The following is a 16,994-nucleotide window of genomic DNA, read 5'->3' on the forward strand; positions in this document are numbered from 1 at the left end:
CCATTTTGAAGTTTTGGTATTTATTTGTTGATTGTAATGAAAAATAATAAATGCAAAAGATAAGGAGATGAAATGATTGGTTATTATGAGAGACCTGTTATTATTATTTAATTAAATTAATTCTATTTCCATTCAGCTTTCATTGGCATCCATAGATGTTAAACATTTCTTAATCTTAGCAATCATTTCAGTTTTGATTTCGTCTGGAATCTTTTGACGCGCCTTTGGAGTAACCTTTTCAACAATAGTGTCTACTGTTATCAATCCATTTGCTTTATTTATTTCCTCTCTGCACATAAGTCGTACTAAGTCTGTCCAACCGCTTTCATGTAATGATTTAATTAAATAATCCTTAAGAACTGGACGCTCACCACGTAAAACTGTCATTTGATCGACTACTCGCTTTGTATCTGCTGCGTTTCTTGGAAGCCTGTGTAATTATTAATTGATTAGTTATAGTTTTATTTTATAAAAGTATTTAATTCCTTACATTTTTAATTATTATTTAACTTATGAATTTCTAAGAAGAATTTTTTGGTTTTTCTCACGAAGATGTAAACAAAAACTGTCGTAGCTTTGTGCCCTGCAAAACAATTGTCAACAAAAAACCGCAAAACATTCTCAAATCATATTTTTAAAAATTTAATTCAGTTAATTCGAGAAATATGGCTCAAGCAAATCCACCAACCAATCCATCAACCTTACTTCCATTAGGTAAGATCAAATAACAATAGAAATTCAATGAATTTAGTGATTTTAACAAAAATTTATAAACGTTTTCTGTATCTTTAGAATTGGTGGATAAATGTATTGGATCCAGAATCCACATACTGATGAAAAATGACAAAGAGATGACAGGAACGCTGTTAGGATTTGATGATTTCGTGAACATGTTGCTTGAAGATGTCACAGAAATTGAAAATACAGCAGAAGGCAAACGAGTGACAAAATTAGATCAAATTCTACTCAATGGAAATAACATCACAATGCTGGTTCCTGGCGGTTGTGAAATTCCTGAATAAATCGTGTTAAATTCACAATTTAAATTATGTCTATAATATAATTCTAATTTTAGAAGCAACATCAATAAAGTCATATAATTTTCATAAATACCTCCGTTTTAAGCTTTTAAGCTGATCCTATAGAGACAAGGATTCAAGATAAGGAAGTAACAACTAGATAAATTTTTAATTTTGGAGATTTTATTTTATTTCAATTTTTTAAACAATTTCAAATTAATTAAATTTATGAAAGAATTCTTAATTTTATATCCTCTGTCTTTTCTTTGCATCAAGCTATTGATTAAAGCTAGAAACTTCGTTAACCATTTAATGCGTGCGAAGATGATTCTCAATTTTGAACGTAAAGTCAACTCGGCTCTTCCATACAAAATACGAGTTGACTTCAAGCTCTATTTCTCATTATGCGTCCATAAGCTTTATTCAGGACTTTAACTTTAATTTTGGAATTTTCAAATTGTTATACCTTAATACTGATTAATATTATTACTTATGATTTTCAATAATCCGAGATCGAGCGGTAAAGCAAAAATTTTGATTAATTAATCGATTTTTAGCGCATTTTTGAAACTTGTTTTCAAAAAGGTAGCTTAATAAGACACTTTGTTCGGCTGTTCGGGCGAAGAAAAACTTTTTAACTAGACATCGTAGAGAGCTCGGAATGGTTTTAAAAGATCAGTTCCATTGTTTTATTGGCCGCAAAGTATTTTAAAAATCTTAAAACAATCTCTAAATACGATAATTAATGAATTTTATATTTCAGTACAAAATGTAAACAAACTTTTGCGAGAAAGCTTTGAAATTTTCAAATCCGTTAAAAAATTTGAATTTCAGAAAAACGTTTTTTCAAAATATTCTTAATATTTGAAAATTAATTGCTTGAATTCTTTCTTTAACGAATCTTATCGATCTTATTTTTGCAAAGCGGACACAAGTGACTTAGACCTTACTGGAGCTTGTTTTTGGGTCTATAAGTGTCCTGGATCTTACTGGATCTTGTTTTTTAGGTCTGGAAATGACCTGCATCTTACTGGATCTTGTTTTTTAGGTCTGGAAGTGACCTGGATCTTACTTGATCTTGTTTTTTTAGGTCTTTAAGTGACCTGGATTTTTTGTTAGGTCTAAAAGTGACTTATTAACCAATTACTGATCGCTGGGACAAAAATGCGCTTAAGTCCCTCGATCAATAACACGAGGACTTCTGTAATTTTTTAATTAAATTGACTCCTATCGATCCTTACTGTAACTTTACTACTTTGCACTTATTTTATGAGAAAATTCATAAAACTTACCATTTGTATTATCTGTTTCAGAAAATGTCCAAAGCTACATATTTCAATAATTTAGACTATCACTTTAACACTTCAATATCAAAAAGCTAATAATATAAATCTTTATAAATCACTTTGCCTTTATACCCGAACATACAAGGAGCATGCTTATGATCACTAAATAGAGCATACTCAATTACATTGACTGAGTATCCCTAACTGGCAAAGAGAGTGATGTGATCTTTGCCTGATAGGGAATCAAGCTCGATAAAGTGAGCATTCTCATTGTCTGTTAAGGTATATTAGATATGAAGTCACGATTGTAAGCGTCCATGATTGATACACAGTCGTACATTTCTACGCACTTTTCGTATTGATTATGGATTTAATTAATATTAAGTCTTATGAACTATATTAAGTGATTGTATTAAATTTCATTGATTATTATAACTTCCAGTTCCTTCTGTGAGGAATCACAAATTATATACCTAATACAGAGCTTTAAGAGCGTGAGAGTATTGCTTGGTATTTCATTGATAATAAAATAGATTATAATGAACATTGGGTTTGGCTATACATCAGTTAGGGAAATCAAGAATAAGCATACAGTTCTTATTCCTGCATGTAAGGTAGCTGGGAATTAATTCTAACAATTCATTCTCTGATTACGCGACTGCTTAACGTTAAAATGGTTTTAATTCTAATTTTAGAAACCGCATATATGCAAAACAACATGCTTCATAAATAAAAGATTTAGATAAGATGTATGTATTTATCAGTTCCTTTGAAAAATACAAGAAAAATTAAATATTACTATCCAAAAACATATTTGATGCGCCAGATAATGATCAAGATTAATGTAATGAATATGGCTCCTTTCAAAACATAGATTAAAGTCAGTCAGGCATTTAAATCAGTGAGGGGGACATAGACTACAGACATGAGTGTTTTCTTCTTGATTTCACCGTCCATAGTCTTGTCATATTGCTCCATTTGCTGTGTATCTCCAGCAGGTCCAACAGGCACTATCATCCGTCCGCCAGGCTTCAATTGTTCCAATAATTTATCAGGAACTTCTGGGGCTGCGGCACCGACGTGAATTGCATCATATGGGGCATGATCGGGACATCCTAAACGTCCATCACCCTGAATTATCTTAATTTTACCTTCGAGAAGGAACTTTGGATCATCTGAATTTAAATTTCCTATAGAAAATTCTACAAGCTTTGGATGATGTTCTATGCCAACAACTAATCCAGTTCCTTCAGGTGATGCTGCTTGAAGGTAACGTGCAAAACACATAGTTAAAAATCCTGAGCCAGATCCAACATCCAAAACTTTACAGTCGGGTCTTTCTAAATGTTTTGATAGATTGTCTAATGCATAGGCGTGCATATGAGGTGCAGAAATAGTGGCAGAATAGCCGATTGAATGAGGTCTATCGACATAAGGATATGCTACTCGGCAATATAGCTTCCTATCTGTTTGTTTCATCACATTTGCGATGATTTCTGTTTTGACTATACCATGTTCTGGAAGTAAAAACAAATTTCATGTTGTTTATCAGTCGGACATCCATAAAATCAATGATTTTTTACTTTTTATTGATTAATTTAATGATTCTATTGGATGTTATTTGAAAACAAAGTAAAAAATTTCCAATGTACAAAATATCTTAAAATTAGGCATTAAATGTACCTTGTAACTGCTCGATTAGTCCTTCATTGGTGCCAGAGGTCGATCGCCAAGCCATTAAACTGAGTCTGGATGTTTTTAAAAGAGCCCTGATATTTTTGCGTGTCAAATCAATTTTGAATGAAGAGAAAGACCGAAGATTATATTTATTATGATTTTGATAGCAGGGCTTGTTATTTACAGTATTGTTTTGTGCTAATTTCAGGGTTGTGTAATTTCTGGGGTTGTGCATCAATAATTTTTGAGGTAGAAAAGTTGAAAAATTTTAGTGTCTTTAAAAAATAAATTTATTAAAGGAAAATTGGCAATAGCTTAGTTAAATTATGTCGAATCTCAGTTTTATTGATCTTTTTCATCTATTGTGCTGCCCACCATGTAAGTTTCATGCAAAATATTAAGCTAATTAAGATTTTATGACTCATTGTTTATTTTTCCACATAATTTATCATTAATTCAGGTCCATCACAAATTACTCAGGTACATCCAGATAGTTATTGCTCAACTAAAATTGTTTTACTGACATAATATTGTTCAATTTCCAGAAAATGGCATTTTTGCCTCCAAAAGTCACGTACGATTTGAAAGAAGTTGAAGAAAATGGTGATTCAGGAACGACAAGCAAGGACAAATCAGATAAAGAGAAAAAATATGACTTTGTTTTCATGCCAGAGTATGCTGAAAATGGATTGGATGAAAAATTCATTAAGGAATACTTTGATGGATTTTATACAAAAACAAAGAAAGGGAACAAAATAGCCTGCCTGCATATACGATCTCCAAAAACAGCAAAGTTTACATTCTTGTTTTCTCATGGCAATGCTGCAGACCTCGGAATGTTGACCGCATTTTACTGTCGATTGGTGCATCAATTGAATATTAATATATTTAGTTACGACTATTCTGGATATGGAAGATCAAGTGGCACTGCATCAGAAAAAAATCTATATTCTGATATTGAGGCTGCTTGGCATGTTCTATTAAAGCGATATGATTTAAAACGTGAAAATGTCATATTATATGGACAAAGTATAGGAACAGCTTGTGCCTGTGATTTGGCAACAAAATACGAAACTGCTGGTGTAATTTTACACAGTCCATTAATGTCTGGCATAAGACTTTTATTTCCTGTCAAACGGACATGGATTTGTGATGCATTTCCTATTATTGATAAGGTTTCAAAAATTAAGAGTCCAACACTTGTGATTCATGGCACGCATGATGAGATCATCAACTTTTCACACGGTCTGCAGATTTACGATCAACTTCAAAATGCCGTTGAACCATTGTGGATTAAAGGCGTAAGTTATGACACATATTTATTATTATGAGTATTACAATAAATTAAATTACTAATATGATGATATTTGCAGGCACATCACAATGACATTGAACAGTATAAGGCATACTTTGAAAGACTCCAGAACTTCATGAATAGTGACTTAAGTAGTAATAAATGACATGAGGAGAAAGGGAGCGAACGAATAAAGCTCCGAACCAAAGATCTTCAAGATGATTTTGATGAAATTAAATCAAATGATGATATCGATATATCCTTAACAGTCAGTAAATCATCAATAACATCCGAAGATAATGTAAAGTTAGAGAAAAATGAGCCGCCAAATCAAACCTAGCAGAAAATTAATAATGATGTACCTAAAAAGACTAAGCCGATGACGACGACATACTGTATTTGTAATTCCGCCCATAAAACTCGATTCTCCGGTGGCTATCTCGCGACTCCTTACACAGATGTGATTGAAATTAGTTTAAAATTTGAGAAAATTTTTGATGAATCTTTTTCTGTTAATAATATTAAGAATAATAATGATGATACAGCATTTGAAAGATGTAATTTAAATTTCGTAGAGTTAAGTGATAAGACACTTAAGGATTTATACAACAATGAACTTGTGCATGATTGTGTACGAGAATTATTGAGTAGCATGTTAAAGAAAAAGTTAGAGACTAACAATACCTCACAAGATGCTAACGAAACACCATTAATAACAACAACAGATGTAACTATTCACCAATCAGCAATACTTAATAATAATAATTTTAAAGATGATGACACAATGGATAATAATAATGAGTTAAAAGTCATGCAACGGAACTCATCAAAAAGATCATCAATGAAATCGTGCAAATCAATGGAGACGGTACTTGAGAAAACAATAAGTCGTCCAAAAGATAAGAGTCCGGATGAGACAAAAGCAAAATCTGTTGGTAACATCAATGACGACGATGAGGATGGAGTAGCGGATTTAGAGAACGGTGAATCTATTGAATTAATTTTCATATCCGATGAATTTGTCAATCGAGTTCAAAAGCAGGAACAAGAAGTTATTATTGTCGATGAAAAGGACGGTAAGAGACGTAACAGTTTGACAAATAAGAAGAAAATTGTCATCATTACGGATCAATATAAAGAAAAAGTATTAAGAAATAATTCCATTGTTCTTACGAACGAAAAGAAGAAGATGCTCAAGAAAGGCTCCAAAAAAGCTAAAACTTACAATACAAATTCAAATTGCTTTTTGCCCTACGATGAGGACGAAAGGTACGAGAATTTTGAAATAAAAAAATTAGATAATATAGACGTTGAGAAGAAGGATCTATCACCAAATTAAAATTTGAATTCTCAGCACTGATTAAGAATTTTTCAAAATATTTACTTAAATTTATTAATTTAAAAATAATTAATGTATTTATTCTATGTACTTTTTTCGATTAACACAGCAACAGCAACAACAATATATTATATTAATAAAAATTTCATTATATGTATAAAGAAGTCTCATACATCAAAAATAGTGTATTTAATTAAATTCATAATCTGAAAAAATAACGGTTTAAAATAATTCAAATTGACAAAATTATTCACCATATATTAACGGTTCCGAAAAATTCAAATCACAACGAGGATTTTTCGAGAAAAATTAATCTCTAAAAATTTCACTGCATTTAAGAAATTTTAATTTACTCTTTCAATTCGCTTTAATACTACAATTAATTAATCTGAAATGGTAAGTAACATCACTGTCAACTGAAATCACATGAAGTCATTGAGGGATTTAATGAAATAATATGGAAAATTTCATAATCTCGTAACTTGATTTCTCGGCAAAAGGTTATATTACACAAATGTCTCTTATCTATTCTAGTCTGGTGCAATTAAGAGATTGATTCCATTGATGGACAGAATCCTCGTCCAAAGAGCAGAAGCTTTGACAAGAACCGCTGGAGGTATTGTGATCCCAGAAAAGGCACAATCAAAGGTCTTGAGAGCCACAGTTATTGCCTGCGGTCCAGGTGCCAGAAATCAGGTAAGTTCCTACTACTTCATGTCATTCATTACAAGTTACTAAAATTTGAACTTTAAAACATCCAGAAAGGAGAATACATCAAGATGGGAGTCTCCGTAGGAGACCAAGTCCTCTTACCTGAATATGGTGGCACCAAAGTCGAGCTTGAAGACCAAAAGGAATACCATTTATTCAAGGAAGGCGATATCCTTGCAAAAATAGAATAAACAACATAGAAATTTCTAGAATTATCACGTACATATTAATATTAAGTAATAAAGTTAATAATAGAATGAGAGAAATTTGGATTGCTAGAATCAATGCCAATTCCTGCCTGTAACGACCATTGCAAAGCATCTCTCATGAATACTATTTTATTAATTAAAATCATGTTGGAGAAAATTCTTTGTAATGGTCTATAATGGCATTGATTTGTACCAATCATGATTGTAATCTTAAGTATGTCTTGACTGACTAAAAATTCCTGTAATAAAAAAGAAAAAAAGCCAAAAAACAATTTTGTTTGTCATCTAAATGTTTAAAGGTCGTGCAGCAGTGAAAAACTCTGTTACTGTAAACAAAATGATGTTACTGTATGCGCGAGAATAATTTTAAATCCTTGGATTTATTTAAACCCATAAATTAAATCCCACGATTAAAAAATACGAAACTTTGTATAAAGCACAAACACACGTTACAGTGAAAAGTGAATCATGTTATGCTATTATTCTGACAATAAGGTATCGAAAGAGTTGAAGTACCCAAATAAACGATATATTTCTATGATAGAAGTTATTACTTTTATAATTCGTTTTTTCAATCAGGCATGCAAATGAAATATGTAAACGGATAGCCAATTGAATGCTTACTGACGAACGTCATGTTTTCAATTTCGTGCTGAAAAATTGCCTAGAAGCCTACGAATTCAATTTCCATACATCAAGATAATCGATAAAGAATTATTGCCGGAAATTTTCGGCAAAAAGGTTGAAGGATATTAATGGGAGGCTCTCAGAAACAGAAAGTTCAATGCACTGTTTCGCATTTTTCTATTCCTATCTATTATAGAGCTGTAAAAGAAGAAAGTCTCTGATTGATATGTGCCTTTTAGTAGGCATATACAGAAAAACCAGCAGAGCTTGTCGTTCAAAATAAAATGAGCATCCTCGAGACTTTAATTTATTTAACATTTATACAATTAAAAATAAAAGAATATAAGTAACTAATTAATCCATGCAGACTTAATTCTTGCCATTTCATGGTTAAATTCTTTCATAGCATAAGTCATCTTCTCGACGCATTTCAATGAAACCTTTTGTCTGTGAACTTCCTTGAAAATCTCTTCAATTAATAATCCGTAATGACTCATTTGTGAAATTGGATCAAAATTATATAGAAATTGATATTTTTGCTCAGCATATATCATTATGTGGGCATAGAAGTTTTCACGTTTTGTTCTTGATTCTTTCTCAATCATAGCATGCAGCAAGTATGGATAAAAGGTTCCATTTTTGCAAAAATTAGTCAATTTGTTAGAGAAGTTGAAGATTTGTGCTGATACATCTAACGCCTTATCGTTTATACATTGCTCAATAAATGGCTGGAACTCCTTAATGTGCATTTCATAAATTGGCTTAATATTTCCAAAAACAGATGCGATTAAATCGTTTCTATCTTCCTCAGGCATAAATCGGGCCTCAAATTCCAACTCGTATACATATGAATCTATGAGCTTTTTCATCCAGTCAGTGTATTCCTTATCTTTGCACAAAATGTCTTGGAAAAGATCCAGAAGCTCAGAATTTGCTGTATCATCTTTTTTCTCGCAAACAGGCATCATTTTCCTCGAAGTAAGCGGCGTATCAACTGTTAAACGATTACGCAATGTTTTATCATTCTCTTGCGCTATATTATCTTCATAAATTGACGACAATTCCTTAACATTCTTGATGTCTCCACATTTTAATTGCTGAAGTGTTGGCGAAAAGAATTTATCGATGTTTCTTGTTGGAGTTAATAGCATATTTTGGACTCTTTTAATACTTTCGTGCTTCTTCTTTGTCGGCAAGGTTTTCTTTGTAAATATCCACGATAACATGCTTAATTAAATTAATTTTTGATTTTTAACCACGAATTACGACACTTTACGAGACACAAAGAAATTGAAAAGATTCAAAAATATTTTTACCGTTATTTTTCAAATTTCATTTTAACGTTATAAAAACCCCCAAAAAAAAAATTCTCTCACGTCTCATACACCTATTAATTTTAGTAAACATTCATCGACTCGTATAGCACTATGAATATAACATCAACACATTTGCGCATGTAAAGCGTTGAGTTTAAAAGAAAATGTTTTTAAGCTTTAGTATTGTCAGTATAGTTTCAACTGTTGAATAATCTAAAGGTAAAAAAAGTTAATTCGCATTTATTTTTTTTTATTTCTGTTTTTGTTAATTTACAATTCTAAATAAATCATTCGAATGTGGTGCATATACACATGTGAACAAAAAAAAAGTGTAAAAAAATAAAATTAAAAAAAAAAAAATAAAAAAGTGACGTAGTAGTCATTGAGACTAAAGAATTTATCATTGACATAGGGAATCGTTAATTTTGTGTAATTGCCCTCATTTTTCGTGCCACCTGTCATAAATCTGATAGTGCTTATCGATAAGTTTCAAGTTCATTGTATGCAGTTTCAAGTCATTAAAGTGGTTTTTTGGGGATTTCTCAACAAAAACAATTAGTTAATTTTGCAATGCTTACTATTTCCGTAAATTTAAAAAACTGTTTAAAAATATATATTTTTGCTACGTTCGCAAAAATAATATAATAAATTTAATTAATTATTGCGCTCACATCAGAGACATTACCATGAAATGTCAATAAAAAAATCCCCGTCCAAAAAATGCAAATCGAGATAATTTTCTTTAGATTCCAAAACGTGTATATGACATCAACATTTTTTCCCTGAATACTACGTTAAATTCACAGAATAATAAAAATATTTTCTTGATATCGCATCCACAAGTGATTACTAATCAATTAACAAATTCTTTTTAGTACCTTCGATGTGAATAAATTTTAAAAAGTAGCAAAAATGAAAAGACTAACAAGAAATAAGAGAAACATTTATGTGCCGTCATGGAACAGAATAGCACTTTTATGTCTATTCTCATTACAAATCATTAAAACTGTATCAACACAAAGTACAAAAGAAAATATAATTATTGAAGAAAATGTAAGACAAATTAGAGTTTTAGAGACGCCGGAAGCGCAGACGGATTCTGCCTCCGATTCATGTCCCATGTGCAATCTCAGTGAGGTGAGTAAAACTATTTTTCTCGGTAAATTGCAATGATTTCTCATCCCAAAGATATTTTCCATTCATGAATGTTAATGAAGAGTCGATATATATGGTGTTGCGACAATTTTTAAAGTGTAATTCAGAGCTTTACAAGATTTTATTGAGAAAATAACGGAGAAATTTGAATTTTAAAACATTTGAGGGGTTTTGTGTCGAATGAATTTGTGAGGTTTTGATGGAAATTGTATTCTTTTAGAAAAGAAAAAAACATTTGTATGGTTTTGAGACATTCTACAAATTTAAAATCTAAAATTTCAAGCTAAACATCAATAAATTGAGGCCAGTTTTGATTGCAAAAGAGAAAATGTTGCATAAATTAAAGCTTGCAAGCCGTGTATCCCATTAAGTATCAATAAAAATCAATAAAATTGAGGATTTAAATATTTTATCATTGTGTTAGTGCCAGACACCAAAAAATTCAAATTATCTTTTACCGTTTCCTTAGAATTTCTCTACCTTCATACAATCACGATTGTTATGTCAAAATTAACCACAATATCAGTATGATGAAACGTTTAATGACAGCAATCAGAACAATTTATGTGCAAAATGACAAAAAAGTCACGCTCATATGAGTTTCACTTGTTTGTTGCTGTTCAACTTGTAACTTGTTCTCTCTTTCTCTCTCACACACTCATTCCATACAAATTTCGTGAGTTAGTCGTTCAGTAAATAATTGTCAAATATAAACATAGCTACTCTTATTTCCATATTGCTATGGAAAGCAACAAGAACAATACAAATAATATTGAATGAAAATAAATAGTAAGCATGTAGGTACAACCGAAAGGGTCGCAATTGATGAATCATCGTTTAATAATTTCAATCCACACAATTGTGTGCCGCCAAAAAAATGCTATGAGACAATAATTATGTCTGTTTATGGTTCCAATGCTACTAGGCTTTATTATCGTTTTTACGTGCTTGATGTATTAATTTGTTATTTACACGTCTTTTGTCACAACTCAAGGTACTTAAAAAATTTTCAACATAAAAGTACGATAAGCATCTTCAGTGACGATAACTTGATTCGTACACAATAATATTAAATTCAATGAATGAATTAGTCATTCGGCTATTCTTATGTACAGCATGATAACGTGCGGAAATGGTAAAATTCATTTCCTATTAATTATTACATTCAATTGAATAGCAAGCTTACCTGTCTATGCACTTATTTGATGCTTCATCGACCTTCGCAGAATTTATTTATTCCACATAGTTCTTTTAAATTCGAGAATTTGGTAAATATTTTTCGGCATTCAAAGCCATGGCATGTGTGAACAAAAATATCCACAAGAACCGGATTCTAAATTAATATTCAGTCATCAAGTTAACATGATTGGAATCATGCATTAACTTAATTCGCCTTTGGCAAAAGAGATTTGCATGACTGATGAGGTGCCAAACCTTTTTATGCCGCATTTCTCAACATTTCTTTTGTTTCTCTTTGGCTTAATTTCGCAGCTATAAAAAAAGTTGTAGGAATGAAGCGTTATGAGCCATTTTATCGTGAAAAATATTTACTATATTAATATCCATTAAGTAAGATGTGGGTAAATACATGACGAAGCAACTGTTTACTTTAATTATCAAGCTACAAGTATTCCTTTTTGTCTAGAATCCAGTAGAATTACGCATGTCCATAGATGGGCGTGTTGGTATTTTTAACAAATTTTTAGAATTTAAAAACTGTTAAAGTTCAAATTTTGATCTTTAAAAATTTGAATTTTATCCGTTGAATTAAATCTGAATTCCTTTAAGCACTTAATTTCCAAGGAATTCAATGCTATTAAGTTCACACATAACGTGTCCTATAAATAGCAATATGAGTAAGAGAGAAATGTAAAGGCGACAACAACATATTATCTTGCATAGTAAATAAATTCCAGTCACATGATTCATCTTATTAACGGACCATTAGCATTACATATTCCTCTTATAATTATGACATTTTCAAATCACAGCAATCTAATAAAATCAAATAGCTTGAAATGATTTTCAATTAATTCCAGACATAACATGCTTAATTAACACAATGAGTCTATTGTTTTTTTGGAAGCATGTCTCTTCTAATGATTGGGACATTAATAGAATATAAATATTGTAACTGAAAGTCTTACATTAAGCATGTGATGATTGACTACTCATTGTTGTTGTACTGATGATGTCTAATTAATTAAATATACGAAAACTAATCATTCTAGAAAATCCCAATTATTGACCAAAGTGAGTCACAGGAGCCATATCCAACTTTCTGGGTATTTAAAAATTGCTTACATATAACTTTTAATTATAGAAGCATCTGAGACGTGCTAAAATTAATAAAATTGTTGAAGACCATTGTAGATGATAATAATATAGCAAACAAAGCTATCGGAAACTTAATTTTTAAAACAAACAGTCGCAGCACCACGAGTTCTTACGTCACATGTTTGACAAGATAACATTTTACATGGAATTTCTGAAAATATTTATAATTAGCAGAGCTACTTGTGTATTACTATTTTCTTATAAATAAACATATACATTTTTAATTACAGATGCCAATGGAACTAGCCGAGAAAATTAATGAAATATCCGATGTAGATATTTTCATTCAAGATTTCGTCGACACAACAAATTCACTTTCCAATGTATCATCAACATTCACACATCCAGCAAACAGAAAAAGTAAGTAGCATTGAATGGGGGTGGGTAAGTGGATGGGGAGGCTTGACTAGCACTCATAACATACCTAGACGATAAATGACCTTCAATCTGCTAGGGTTTTCCTTACTATTAAGGTAAGGTTGTGTTGATGACTTTCCACTAATTTGATACTGGATATTATTAAATAGATTTTTATTTTATCATTAAAAATAGTATTTTTTTACAAAAAAATATAATATCATCTATCTATTATTCTGACTCTTATCTTCACAATAGAAGATGTTGTACTCAATAACAATTTATTGATAAGGAAATAACGAAAATTGTTCATGATAATGAATATGTTAATTAATGACAAAAAATATTAAGCTAAAATCGCAAGCGACTTCTGGACATCATAGGTCGTTTTGTTCCTTTAATTGGCTTATCTCCTGTCGGTGCTGTTGCTATAACTTCAGACATATTCTCTAATTTCTTTGGATCTTTTACAGCCGTACTAAATCGGCTTAATAAAGGCGTTAATAATAAATCAGATTCCGTTCGATCACCAAATTCGTTTAGTAAATTACGACGAGACTTTTGACTGACATTGTTCGGTTTATAGATAATTAAAGCTATTTGAATATCATTGTTGTTGTCTTTGTTGACTCTATACGATATTAAAATTTTGCATTCACGTCGTTTATTATCCTCAATGTGTGAGGACGACGATGAAACTTGTCTGTATGTTGTTACTGAACCTATCGATTCTAAATAGTAAAGGTCAGAGTATTTACTCTCTCTTTCGAGTGTCTTCTGCTCGCAGATGTTTGTTTCGTCGTGAGTATCTTCATCCAAACGTTGTCTCTTAAAATTCTTAACTATTTTATGTTCATTTTTGCTTGGCATTGGACTATCACATGATAAATCAATTGGATAAATTCCTAATTCTGTTTCGTCATCAGTATCAGAGTTTTCATCCTCTTCATCACTTGAATCAATAATTAAATTTTTCCTACATGGTGCTGGCGGACAAATTGTTATTGTTGATTTTTGAGGTGGCGTCCTATGAGATTCTTTTAGATCTATTGAGGTATTTGCTTCGCAGTCATACCATTGTTCATCATTTGCTGTGTCTATGGATTTGTCAAAATTCTCTTCTGGTTCTTGTTGTCTGGAAGTTATAGAAATATTATTAATTTTGGGATTAAAAGTTAAATAAATCCAAGGATTTAAAATAAATCCGACGGATTAAAAATTATTTTCTCGATTCAAGAATTCAAATAGTCCTTGAACTACTTAAAATAATTAATATCCAGTTATGAATTGCAATACTTACGATGTCATGTGTGTTAAACGCTCTTCAAAAGCTTGTACAGTCTCTGTATTTGTAAGATTGTGTTCATATACGTTGTTTGAGTTCAAATAAAAGTCAACAACTCGTTGCTTCCCCGATAAAGTTCGACCGAACCAATCAAGCACAACATTCGATGCCAAAACATTTTGCAATTCTTTTTGACGCAATCCAACATTTATGAGTGCATTAATAACTGAATCGTGTGCCATAATCTATAAATAAAGAGAATAAAAAGTTGATATTAATTATATTATTTATTTGCAGGAAGAGCAGCAGCAAGTAATCAGTTGCGACAGGCAACATGTCAACCAGTAGATACCGTAATCAGTTTAGTTCCAAAAGATGAGAGAGATCCAACAATTTACTACTTTCCGTCATGCGTTATAGTCAAACAATGTGGAGGTTGTTGTGCGCATTCAGGCACAAGTTGTACTCCAACGGATGAAACAGAAAAGCAAATTACAGTTAAAAAGACAAAGTTCGTAAATGAACCGAAACTCGCAAATTTAGGGGATGTAACGATTACAATTAAGGAGCATAATAAATGTAAATGCCAATGCAAGAAATCCGCATCTGATTGTAATGGCTTACAGCGATTTATTAGAAGCCAATGTCGCTGCGAATGTACGAATTCTAAAGAGGCGGATCAATGTGCACAGGTAAGATAATTTTTATTTTATTACGTCGCGCCTTTAAATGTGCTTAAATTGCTTTTCCATCTCTTTGTTTAAATCAAAATTAAATTTATAGAATCCAAAGAAATTATTTGACAGTAATTCATGCGCTTGTGTCTGCCGTGACACAAAATACTGCGATCATGGATTACGTTTCGATCAAGAGACGTGCTCATGTCAACCGGTATGTATTTTCATGTCTTAATATCGCATAACATTATGACCATTTCGCATTTCACAAAAACCATTTAGACGATATCGCACATTATTAGTTGAAATACAAGTTAAGGATTATTCAGCAGTGATATTCAGTATATTATAATGCTGAACGTCACATATGAATGATCTCAAGCATACATGATGAAGATAATAGAAAGTAGTTGATGGGAAATAGATCTAGACATGCATGGAATCTACTTTTTGTATATAAAATTGATTGGATTTTTTCTTCATTTATAGACGGGCTAATTAATATAATCTTTTGATACTTGTATTTACCTTTAACTTGTTAGCAATGTAAGTATTGCGATTCGTGTGTGTGTGAAAGTAACTAACATCAAATTTGCAACTAACTCTCATTAAATAATTGATTTATAATCTTAGATCACGAGGTAGAATGTTAACTAATGTGCATATCCAATACTAACTTAATCGCTTAATTCTAATTTATTGCATAACTTTGTGGCTGTAACTAATGAGTTTTGAAACTCTTTCAGATAACCGATACCACTGATGAGGACGAATATTCCATCCAGTTTGGGGAGCACTCATATACATTAATCAATGAAACATTTGAAGCAACAGACGATAGCAAATATGAAACCGATGAGAGTCAAACGACTACATCAGCATAATAATTAGTCACCAAGAATCGATCATTATTTAATATTTAAATTAAGTAAATGAATATTTTGAGTATTAAAGAGCAATATACTTAATTAAATTTTAAGGCCATCACGTTAAAGTATTTTCTTCTCGTAACAATTGAGTATTTTATGTCGATTGATATTTTATATAGGTAGTAAGACTATAAGGAATTTAAAAAATGGAATTGACTATGAGAAACAATAAAATGTGTAATTTGATAATAGAAAGTGCGAATGTCTCGCTGTATGATTAATATTCCTTTCAGGTAATTGCGACATTGTAAAAGACATACATTCACTGACATGAAACCTTGTATTTCAGCATATTAAGCTGTGAATTAGTCACAATTTAGATGTAAACAAAAAAATTCAAGCCCAAAAAAAATGTTTCTTTAATTTTACACTGATTTTCCGTACGTACCTTTGTTTCATCGACTTGCTAATAGAAGCTCCTTAATTAAAATATAATGAACACTTGTTTTGGTATTTAAACAACTTAGAATTAGCAATTTAATAAATATAATTCACACATAACAAAGTTTTAATTTTAATTTGATCAATTCAGGGTAGAAAGCAATGACAAAAATTAACGACAAAAGGATTTTCAAAAAGGGGAGTTTTAATGATCGTTGACATAGTTTTTCAATTTTTATTGCAATTGAGGCCATTAATCAGCATGTGACTAAGCTTAATTAATAAGAATTACATGATTTATCATGGGAATAAACGGTAGCTCATGAATCAGCAGACAATCATATTGCTCAACGGTTTTTACAATTTCAAAATCACTTCAACTTCGTTCAGATCAA

General features: G+C 31.1%; 5 protein-coding genes across 7 annotated transcripts; 3 read left to right on the top strand and 2 right to left on the bottom strand.

Moving 5' to 3' along the window:
* Positions 1-555: 555 nt before the first annotated feature.
* On the top strand, positions 556-1,110 carry LOC139091303 (U6 snRNA-associated Sm-like protein LSm5). The gene is made up of 2 exons (XM_070641320.1): positions 556-714; positions 793-1,110. The coding sequence occupies exons 1-2, from the start codon at positions 666-668 to the stop codon at positions 1,020-1,022; spliced, it is 279 nt and encodes a 92-aa protein (XP_070497421.1). The 5' UTR covers positions 556-665; the 3' UTR covers positions 1,023-1,110.
* A 1,917-nt stretch (positions 1,111-3,027) lies between these two features.
* Positions 3,028-4,149, bottom strand: Pcmt (Protein-L-isoaspartate (D-aspartate) O-methyltransferase). The gene is made up of 2 exons (XM_070641319.1): positions 3,989-4,149; positions 3,028-3,822 (listed from the first exon to the last, which is right to left on the bottom strand). Exons 1-2 carry the CDS (start codon positions 4,041-4,043, stop codon positions 3,191-3,193), a joined length of 687 nt encoding a protein of 228 aa, XP_070497420.1. The 5' UTR covers positions 4,044-4,149; the 3' UTR covers positions 3,028-3,190.
* Positions 4,150-4,221: 72 nt separating this feature from the next.
* Positions 4,222-5,497, top strand: LOC139091260 (alpha/beta hydrolase domain-containing protein 17B-like). Its single transcript, XM_070641253.1, has 4 exons — positions 4,222-4,360; positions 4,443-4,462; positions 4,528-5,283; positions 5,356-5,497. Exons 1-4 carry the CDS (start codon positions 4,309-4,311, stop codon positions 5,440-5,442), a joined length of 915 nt encoding a protein of 304 aa, XP_070497354.1. The 5' UTR covers positions 4,222-4,308; the 3' UTR covers positions 5,443-5,497.
* A 4,170-nt stretch (positions 5,498-9,667) lies between these two features.
* Positions 9,668-16,413, top strand: LOC139091368 (vascular endothelial growth factor A-like). 3 transcript variants are annotated; one of them, XM_070641414.1, is made up of 7 exons: positions 9,668-9,697; positions 10,354-10,615; positions 13,201-13,330; positions 14,910-15,304; positions 15,396-15,503; positions 15,779-15,835; positions 16,036-16,176. In XM_070641414.1, the coding sequence occupies exons 2-6, from the start codon at positions 10,391-10,393 to the stop codon at positions 15,785-15,787; spliced, it is 867 nt and encodes a 288-aa protein (XP_070497515.1). In that variant the 5' UTR covers positions 9,668-9,697; positions 10,354-10,390; the 3' UTR covers positions 15,788-15,835; positions 16,036-16,176. The 3 variants fall into 3 exon arrangements, with proteins under 3 accessions (XP_070497515.1, XP_070497513.1, XP_070497514.1); XM_070641412.1 differs by lacking the exon at positions 15,779-15,835 and having other exon boundaries at positions 16,036-16,413; XM_070641413.1 differs by lacking the exons at positions 15,396-15,503; positions 15,779-15,835 and having other exon boundaries at positions 16,036-16,413.
* On the bottom strand, positions 13,539-16,740 carry LOC139091367 (uncharacterized). The gene is made up of 3 exons (XM_070641411.1): positions 16,607-16,740; positions 14,628-14,857; positions 13,539-14,462 (listed from the first exon to the last, which is right to left on the bottom strand). Exons 2-3 carry the CDS (start codon positions 14,852-14,854, stop codon positions 13,679-13,681), a joined length of 1,011 nt encoding a protein of 336 aa, XP_070497512.1. The 5' UTR covers positions 14,855-14,857; positions 16,607-16,740; the 3' UTR covers positions 13,539-13,678.
* Between the last annotated feature and the right edge of the window lie 254 nt (positions 16,741-16,994).

This window comes from Chironomus tepperi, unplaced genomic scaffold (assembly GCF_022539635.2).
Source record: "Chironomus tepperi strain 1889 unplaced genomic scaffold, CSIRO-AGI_Ctep_v1 contig_244, whole genome shotgun sequence".
Classification (NCBI taxonomy): Eukaryota; Metazoa; Arthropoda; class Insecta; order Diptera; family Chironomidae; genus Chironomus; species Chironomus tepperi.

Excerpts from the sequence above, each read along its gene's own strand:
- LOC139091303 (XM_070641320.1), top strand. The coding sequence starts at position 666 with ATGGCTCAAGCAAATCCACCAACCAATCCATCAACCTTACTTCCATTA. Across the intron at positions 715-792 it reads ATCAACCTTACTTCCATTAG|AATTGGTGGATAAATGTATT; the intron begins GTAAGATCAAAT and ends CTGTATCTTTAG.
- LOC139091367 (XM_070641411.1), bottom strand. The coding sequence starts at position 14,854 with ATGGCACACGATTCAGTTATTAATGCACTCATAAATGTTGGATTGCGT. Across the intron at positions 14,463-14,627 it reads CGTTTAACACACATGACATC|ACAACAAGAACCAGAAGAGA; the intron begins GTAAGTATTGCA and ends TATAACTTCCAG.
- LOC139091368 (XM_070641412.1), top strand. The coding sequence starts at position 10,391 with ATGAAAAGACTAACAAGAAATAAGAGAAACATTTATGTGCCGTCATGG. Across the intron at positions 10,616-13,200 it reads CCATGTGCAATCTCAGTGAG|ATGCCAATGGAACTAGCCGA; the intron begins GTGAGTAAAACT and ends TTTTAATTACAG. Across the intron at positions 15,504-16,035 it reads AGACGTGCTCATGTCAACCG|ATAACCGATACCACTGATGA; the intron begins GTATGTATTTTC and ends AAACTCTTTCAG.
- Pcmt (XM_070641319.1), bottom strand. The coding sequence starts at position 4,043 with ATGGCTTGGCGATCGACCTCTGGCACCAATGAAGGACTAATCGAGCAG. Across the intron at positions 3,823-3,988 it reads ACTAATCGAGCAGTTACAAG|AACATGGTATAGTCAAAACA; the intron begins GTACATTTAATG and ends TTTTACTTCCAG.
- LOC139091260 (XM_070641253.1), top strand. The coding sequence starts at position 4,309 with ATGTCGAATCTCAGTTTTATTGATCTTTTTCATCTATTGTGCTGCCCA. Across the intron at positions 4,361-4,442 it reads TCTATTGTGCTGCCCACCAT|GTCCATCACAAATTACTCAG; the intron begins GTAAGTTTCATG and ends TCATTAATTCAG. Across the intron at positions 5,284-5,355 it reads AACCATTGTGGATTAAAGGC|GCACATCACAATGACATTGA; the intron begins GTAAGTTATGAC and ends TGATATTTGCAG.